The sequence below is a fragment of the Cupressus sempervirens genome, chromosome 1 (genome assembly GCF_028749045.1).
Source record: "Cupressus sempervirens isolate cs-2001-9-10 chromosome 1, ASM2874904v1, whole genome shotgun sequence".
Taxonomy (NCBI): Eukaryota; Viridiplantae; Streptophyta; class Pinopsida; order Cupressales; family Cupressaceae; genus Cupressus; species Cupressus sempervirens.
In genome coordinates this window covers 636,425,620-636,434,759 of record NC_143118.1, presented here as the reverse complement: position 1 = coordinate 636,434,759, position 9,140 = coordinate 636,425,620, and the positions used below count along the sequence as shown (strand labels likewise).

The following is a 9,140-nucleotide window of genomic DNA, read 5'->3' as shown; positions in this document are numbered from 1 at the left end:
GATTATTTAACTGTTGGCAGTAAACTGCGTAAAACATTATAAAGTTGTAAGTGAAAATTCACTGAAGTTGACTCTATTGCTCGGATGAGCAGAGGCACTGGTCTTTCTATTATTTAAGTCAGAAAATCTATAAATTTCTTCCTACAAGCATCAAATTAATTATTAATCAATTATACAAAGCATTCAACCATTATCTAACATCTAGTTTTCATTTTAATTGAGTTCAAGGACCTTGCCAACCGAAGAACTCCAGGAGTTTTAATTCACTATAGAAAAGCCTTGAACCAAATAGTCAACGTTGGAGGTGAAAGTTTACCTGCCTGGGTGTAGCCGAGCCTGAAGTGCTGGGCAATCAAAAAGTATTCCCATTCGTTGGATAGAACTAATTGAGAAGTCCTATCAAAGAAGTGCCAAGCTCTTGGATTTCCAATCTGTGGTTTTGGGAACTAACAGGTACCAAGAAGATAACTATATTCAAACTTGAACCTGGAGTGTCAATATTATTCTTGATAATGCAAAAATGATGATTAATATTTTTAAGAATTTTTATAATGCAATGATGATTTGTTGTTAATAGGCATTAAGGATATGAACTAAACTTGACAGCAATTTGTTTTGAGAAAGGGGATAAGGTCTACAATTAAAGGAGAATGGCTAATAGCACCCTATTACAGTGGTAGTTAAACAAGAACAGCTATAAGCAACCTACTGCACTATAATTGAGGAAGAACTCCTAAGGGTGTCCTATTAAGTTTTGCATTAGTATGAAGATATATCCTCTTTAATCTAATCCTTGGTCAATTTACGAATATGTTACCATTATTGTATATATGTACAGATCCTTTTGTATGTTAATATTGTGTTTGTGCTGTGGATGCAGGATTTCAAGTTACTAATCACATAAGAAGCTCTGAATGTGGTAAACCTATCCCTAATCTTGTGCAACTGTGGTTTTAGGGAAAATTAGTAAGGCGACATTACACGTTGCAATTGAATATCATTATTTAAAAGAAGGTTGAAGAATCCAATACAGGTTAACAGCTGTGATCAAAGCCTTAATAGGTCTTTGCTCAAGTCTTTCCATGTGAGCTTATTATTAAAAAAATAAGAAATACTCTAAAGTATTTTTTGTAAATTGAGCCATTTTGAAGTAATTAATTGTAACAACTAACTGAATTCAATACATTTGTTTGGTGAGTCTCAAGGATCGGGTATCTAACTAGAGTTGCCTACATGGAGCTCTAGTCTATTTCCTATCCTATCTATGCATCCTGATGAGGGGCCTGATCTGAAATGTTGATGACAAAGATATATCCATGGTCTTTACAAGAATTTATTTCCCCATGATTACAGATTGGAGAAATGAACTCTCTCAAAAAAAGATATCTATAAACAAAGTGGTTCTAAGTATTATTTGACAAAAAAATAATTCAAATACAAAAGCTACTCAAGGCTTTGCCACAATCCCAATCAAATAGTGACAAACATATTTTGAGATTTTCTTCACTACATCTCAAATTATTATTTCCACAATCTTACAAACTTATCATGACTTGCTGAAGCAACCATGCCACTTGCAGTTGAGGCTGCTAAAGAAGCTATGAGGCCATCATGTGCCTTAAGAGTCATACTTCTATTCTCAAACATATCCCATATTTCCAGAGACTGCAACCAAATACAATACATCAGAAAAACATTATCTCAGCACAAAGACCTATTACTCCAAAGTAAGAACTCTTTCTAGATGAAAAATGAACATATACTAAAAAGTCAAATAAGAAGACAGAAAACAACAGACCAACCTGATAGCATCCAATAACCAAGACTGATGGGTAGGTTGGATGAAAAACACACGAATGGAACTTATTTCCATTGCAGCTCAGCTCATATATGCATTCGCCTATATTACCACCACCAAGAGACCAAACTCTCACTGAGTCCTCACTAACAGATGCCAAATAATCTCCAGTTGAATCCCAGCAAACAGAGTGCACAGGCGTTGTGTGTCTCTGCAAAAGATGACAGCTTTCATAGTCAACAATGGCCACGTCTATATAAAATCAAGATGGAGATGGCACTCGATGAAGCCATTACAAACTCTGAATAAGTGAATACACAGCTGATATTGAAATTTTCCTACACTAGAGCAGTCCATTTCCATATTATCAAAAGCTAAAAGAACTAATGAATTTCCAAATCACAACTAATTAATTCTTTATTTGTGGATCATAAAATGTCCTCAAAATACAGTGTATGAAACATCAAAACCTCTAACATAACATCAACAATACCTGTAAAGAATGTAAACAATTTTCAGTTTCAACATCAAATATTGACACAACATTCTCGGCAGCAGCAGCAAGCAGTTTACCACTTCGTGTTTGAAATCGCACTTGACTCGTAGCACCCTGTAAAACAAATCAGATTTACACATCAAAATCCATGCAGATAATATAGAGAAGTCACATAGCATAGCACAGTGATCATACAAAAGACAAATGGGAAGCTTGTGTTGATGGCAAACCTTGAATGTTCTGGTACAAACACCCTGTTTAACATTCCAGTAACGTATCTCCCCATCTCCATCACAAGAGCAGAGGACATCTTCATTTTTTGGATGAAAATCAAGAGACATCACAGATGTGGAATGACCAGTAAATGTTCTCAAGGAATAACTTGGCTGCAAACATATTTGATATTGTATAATTACTTGAACCATATAATGCAAGATCAAAAAAATCATCTCTACAGACCACCACGAGCATATTAATGGATTGTAATTAGTCGCACAAATAAACCTTCTGCATGACTGAGTAATCAATGGTTAACAACTGCAAGCTTCTATTTACCAGTTACACCTGCTAACACATAATTTAGCCGAGACACTACTTTTGTACTTACTACTAAATTGTTGTGCAGAAAATGAAAACAATTCAATGTAAGAGGTTGTATGAAGCTCAATGACCCATCATATATCTTTTAAAATAAAAATGTAAAAATTATCCTAGGATATGCACGGGGGCAGATCTCTTAAGTCTTTTCCAGGTGTCCCAATTGCAGATACATTCTGAGGATACAGGGAGGCCTCAAAAGCATTCCTGGGCATTTGGCAGAAACAGCCAGAAGATCAGGTGGCAGGGTATGGCCAAGGATGTCCCTGACAATCCTTAGTATATACACGGGGATACATCTCTCTGTCTTTTCCAGATGTTCCATCTCGAATACATTTGGAGGATGCAGAGAGGCCTCAAAAGCATTCCTCAGCCTTTGCCCAGAACAGCTAGAAGACTTGTTGGCAGGATATGGCTGAGGATGTCTCTGACATTCCTCAACTATCCCAAGGACAGCCAGATGTTGCTAAACAGGTAGACCTCAAATGAAGCCGAAAAAGAAATGGTCATTTTTGTTATCAGAAAATAGGGAAAAAAGAAAAAAAATTGTTCATCTCCTATTATATAATTTACTGTAGTGCTTTGATATATCGTCACTGCCTGAACATCAGATACGACAATCAATTTGATCGTTTGATTCCTAAAACAGGTCAATCTCTCAAACAAGGAACAATGATGGAAATATATGAGTATAACAATAAAAAAGGATCCCACTATTGCAGTTGTGTGATCATAGCATATTCTGCAACTAGGCAAATCTGCACCTGTAGATTGCTGCCTTCCAGTGAAGGTCCAGAAATACAACATCAATAAGAACAAGTCCAGAGGTTTGTCATAAAGAACTTGCACAATAAGAAAACTGGAGGTAATTTGAGTCAAACCTGTAGATTCCTAAAACAGGTCAATCTCTCAAACAAGGAACAATGATGGAAATATATAACAATAAAAAAGTATCCCACTATTGCAGTTGTGTGATCATAGCATATTCCGCAACTAGGCAAATCTGCACCGATAGATTGCTGCCTTCCAGTGAAGGTCCAGAAATAGAACATCAATAAGAACAAGTCCAGAGGTTTGTCATAAAGAATTTGCAGAACAAGAAAACTGGAGGTAATTTGATGTCATTTTTGAAACATAACAGCAGGGACAGAGCAATAACTGCTGGTTTTCTTTCCTTCATTAGAACAAACTGTGTTTTTATCAGACATTTAAGATTGCTGGAAGTTTGATGGATTGGAGTTTGGACTTTCTGTAGATTAAGTTCTATCCCAAGTACAGAAGTAGAACGCCAATTGAAATGAGAAATTTAGAAAGTCATTTCGACACCAAATCTCAGAAGTTCAAAAATCAAAATTACAGTATATTGAAAAGTCCAATATTTGCTGTATTTAAAAAATAGAGCTTTGACTGATGTTGTCAAAAGATAGCTGCTACAGGTGAATGAGAGATAAATGATTTTGAATAAGATTGGGTTGTCCAAGGGATTATGACTAACGCTGAATTGTTAATAAGGAATAAATTAGTATCTTTCCACCTCAATATCACTCTCTCCAAACTTTCAGACGAGCAATACAAATGGAAAAGCGGTCTTGACATTTTAAATAACCTCCACTGTAAATTAGTATAATTGCGCTTGAAACAGGGGTCTAGAGCCAAGTAGATACAAGAGAAACTAAAATATAGCTCATAAAAAGTAAATCAGAAACCAAGATATAATAAATTATTAAACAATCAACATACACACTAGAATCCAAATTGTGATAATGAAAGTTATGCGTAAACAGTCATTAGGTAACCAAATAATAATAATTAGGAAAATCTCTGCTAAGTCTACAAGAGTTATGAATGTCTTCACAATTCAGTCAAACAGCATCTTTAAACAAAATAGAGAGCAGATATTCACAAAGCAACTTGCTTTGAAATAAAGAGTATTAATTGAACTTTCTTAAACTAAATCTAATACCTCCAATAGGCTTTTCAGATTTATAAAAGATAGTCAGCGGAATAATCTTATGACTAACATACTAACATTGATCTTGGCCAAGAATCTGTAGTTATGCAGGGTATCCTGCTCTCCACGCATAAGGAAAAGGATGAACAAGGACTGGAAGCATCTAAATGTGTATTCTGAAATCGGAAAGCTTGCAACTACCAAATAAGTAGAAGAAATCTCACCCAACCATAAGAGAATGAATTAACTAGTTCAATAGTAACGTCTCAGTTTCCCCTTGATCAAAAATCTCTTAAAGGTCAAGTTTAGAGTTTAGCGACTTATTAAGCCCAATTGTCCTCCAATAGCTATCTAATATTTAGAGCTATGAAGTCTGGTTCACAAGTCTAGGACCCTGATTATGACAGGGTTTGAGCCAGAGCAGACCTGGGAAAACCAAGTGCAGTCTAGGTACATTTCCACTAAGAAACACACTATAATTTTGCGTGTGAAACAATTAATGCAGAATTTGAATAAGATCTTCAACATTACAAAACAAAATTTGATGAAGTTTGGATATTTATTACATCAGGTTAAACTAGCCCTCAAGATTTCTTCCAGTGAATTTTTTATATCCAATTGCTTATAGTGACCACTATCCGATTAATTGCAAGCTCTCTAAAGTAATAAACTAGCCCTTGCACCGGATGAGGTGGAAGGGTGTAGCCGATAGTGATGTTGATCATGCCAGATGATGTCTGGACTCTGTATCAATAGACATAATCAGTCTTATCTTATTCTCAATGATTGTCAAATTATTATTCGTGGAATCTTGAGACAACCAAGGATCAATATTCTCATCATTCAATAGTTATGTAATTGAAATACTTAAATTTAAATAAATTATTGTATTGTATGATGTAGAATTTTTTTTAATTATATAGAGTTATCACACTGACCTATAGAGTCCTCATGTATTTTCTATAAAAAAGTTCTAATAGAATATTGATTCAAAAATAGTAATAATAATCATAATATGCCACAATAAGCATAAATGATAATTGTAATTATCCTCATTCCTAAACCCTTGCATCCTTCACTGTACAATTAACCCATGTGTATCTAAAGTGAAGAGATTTGATCTTAATGTCTTCTTTAACTCTGGGTTAGACTTATCAAGTATGTGTAGTTTCTCTAGATATTAGATATTTTGAAATCTCCATGCTCATTCTTTGTATATCTATAAAAGGCAGTCATAGGTGTTCAGGTATGAATGAAGACAATTGAAAGGTTAGGATGTTGGGTAGGGAAGAAATGAGATTTATATTTTTGTCATAATATCTTGCACAACGAAGACTGTTCTTTTGTATAGGTATATTGTATGGCTGGGAAAGATTTTTAGATAACTAATTTTTTTGATATAATAATTCTATATAATAATATAGGGATCTTGAATTTTCCTTTAAAAAAAAAATTCCTATTAATTAAATAAAAAAATTATCAAATATTTAAACCAATCTATATTTCAAATGTTTTTAATTAATGATTATTAATTATAATTTTTTTGATAATTAATTAAATATAGTATCAATTAATATATCTATTGAAATTTAATATTTAATTTTATTGTTATTAAATTGTAATATTTTATTACAAATAATTATTATTTAAACTAATTACTATTTAAATGTTATATATTTGATGTCATGTCTGTATATTATACTTTGAATTAATATTATACTATTCTTATTGTTAAAATATTTGGAAATTTGAACTTACAATAGATTGTCTTGGTTTGAATGTTGTATGAAATTCATGTGGTCCACAAAGCCCAAAAGCATGGATGTGTAAATTAAAAAAACCACCAAACTCATTCAAAATACCAGAAGAAATAAATTCCGCTAGAGTAAAATATTCTAGGTTCTGAAATTACTCGGTACCATATTTTCAAAGAAACCACTACAGGATACCTGAATAATGAAGAAAAAAAAATTGTGACTAAATATTTGAACATAATTGCATTTTATCGAAAAGGTTACATATTTTGATGAACCCCCATTCCATTATTAGGGTCGTCATTATATGAGAATGCAATAGTAAAAATCATTTAATAGAAACCAACAAAGAGTCCTACAAAACTATTGTAAATTTGTGACCTCAATCTACATCAGCAACTTTTAATCTGAAACATGAACATCCTTGAAGACGCTCATGTTTCAAATTAAAAGTTTCCATACAAAAAGAGTAACTCTCCATGCAAATATTTAGGGATATACTTAGAAAAAGGGGTTAGGAGTAAAAAAAAGGATGGGACAATATCTTAGAAAGAGTAGAAAAACAAACAGAATCATGGAAAGAAAAATGGCTAACTAAAGTTGGAAGAGTAACAAAAACTAAATCTGTTCTGTCAGCTATTCCCACTTATCCTGTAACTTGCCTTCCGCTACTGAATAATGTTACAAAAAAATTACAAGGAAAACATAAAAAAAATTTCTAGAGTGGAACAAAGAGAAAAAGAAACAAGCACTAATAAAATGGGATAAGATATGTCATCCTAAGAATAAAGGAGGATTGGGTATAAAAAATCTCAGTTGGCAAAATGAGGCATTAGGAGCAAAGCTAGTATGGCATCTATACAAGGAAAAAGATAAAAAATGGGCAAAAATGCTTTATAATAAATATCTTAATCCATTAGAACCCTTTCTCTCTCTTTAGAATCAGAAATCCACCAAGTGGTTCTAAAAATTGGAATTTTATGATGAAGTGTAGGCCTTTGGTTAGAAAATGTCTAACTTGGGATTTAGGTAGAGGTGATGAGGCATTATTCTGGGATGATTCATGGGATGGTCAACCCCCAATTATTAATTTTGGAATATCCAAAAATAGCATCAATGTCATTACAAATATTTGGGGACCCAAGGTTTCAGATGCCAAAACACTTATCCAGATTGATGAGACTGAGACTTGGGTATGGAAATCTTTGGATAATATTAATATTCCAAGTATAGATAAAACTATCCTTGAAAATATCCTCAAGGGTAGATCTGTGATTCACAATAATCAAGCAGATAAACTCATTTGGGGGGCATCTAATGATGGAATATACAAAGTTAAGCTACAATATGATCTTATAATTAACTCACAAAGATGGGATAATATTGCTATACCCTTGGATCTGTGCTGGGATTCAACATGCCTACCTAAGGCTGGTATCTTTATTTGAGTGGCAATTTAGAATCAGATTCTTACAACTAATAGATTCTCTAAAATGGGATTTGAAGGACCATCCAAATGCAGTCTATGTAAAAATGAATCTAAAAATATGGAGCATATTTTGTTTAAGTACCCCTTTGCGCAAGATTGTTGGTATTGGGTTAAGAATAAATTGAATTGGACATCCCCTATACCTCAAGATATCAAGGGATTTCTTCGAGGTTGACCTATTAAGAATAGGGTTAGCGTACATGAGAACTTATGGAATATTACACCTGCAATCGTTATGTGGGAAATATGGAAGGAAAGAAATAGATGAATATTTCAAAATTTAGAACTAAGATAAATGATAAAAAAATTCAATAAAGTCACAACAGCCATCACAGAAGTTATGAATTGCCATCTCAAGAACACACACAAGGCAGAAGGTATATTCTCAGTATGGGATGAGAATATGAGGAAAACTAGCTGCATTTGATTAATCCGCCCTATTACAAACGTAAATGGCAGAATACTTGACATATTAATCAGAGATCAAATGATCTATATATACAAAGAGCAGAGGCGAATAGAATAGAAACATTCTATTCTAGACTACACCTAAATATTAGAAACATTCTAATATTTATAGAGATACAATAAGATACAATAGAGAGCATTAAAAAGAAACATAAATATAATTCTAATTACCCCCCTTAATGCTCAATCTATTTACTACACCAATAGATCCCCTAAATTTAACAAACTTGTCAGGACCAAGGGATTTTGTGAAAATATCTGTCAGTTGCTCTGAGGTAGGGACATAGAGTACCTGAATATATCCATCGTCTACTAATTGTCGGATGTAATGGCAATGAAGCTCTATATGCTTGGTTCGTTCATGAAACACTAGGTTCTTGGCAAGTTTGAGTACTCCTTGGTTGTCTGAAAACAAAGAAGTTGGACCTACTTGAGAAATATGCAAATCTGCAAGCATCTAACAAAGCCAAATTGCTTCACAAGCTGCCTTGACAGCTCCTCTATATTTTGCTTCTATAGAGGAGAGTGCCCGTGCCTGTTGCTTCTTATTGGTCCAAGTAACTACTGCAGATCCGATATTGAACACA

General features: G+C 33.5%; 1 protein-coding gene across 6 annotated transcripts in view; it reads right to left on the bottom strand.

Annotated features, from left to right (window-relative positions):
* Positions 1-1,385: 1,385 nt before the first annotated feature.
* LOC149579537 (transcriptional corepressor LEUNIG-like) overlaps positions 1,386-9,140 on the bottom strand; it is a 119,563-nt gene continuing 111,808 nt past the window's right edge. For all 6 annotated transcript variants that reach the window (XM_089833716.1, XM_089833732.1, XM_089833720.1 and 3 more), the window contains exons 16-19: positions 2,525-2,680; positions 2,292-2,408; positions 1,803-2,009; positions 1,386-1,665 (exon numbers count right to left, since the gene is read on the bottom strand). In XM_089833716.1, the coding sequence (XP_089689842.1) occupies positions 1,522-1,665; positions 1,803-2,009; positions 2,292-2,408; positions 2,525-2,680 (624 nt within the window). In that variant the 3' untranslated portion in view covers positions 1,386-1,521. The remainder of the gene's footprint in view (positions 1,666-1,802; positions 2,010-2,291; positions 2,409-2,524; positions 2,681-9,140) is intronic.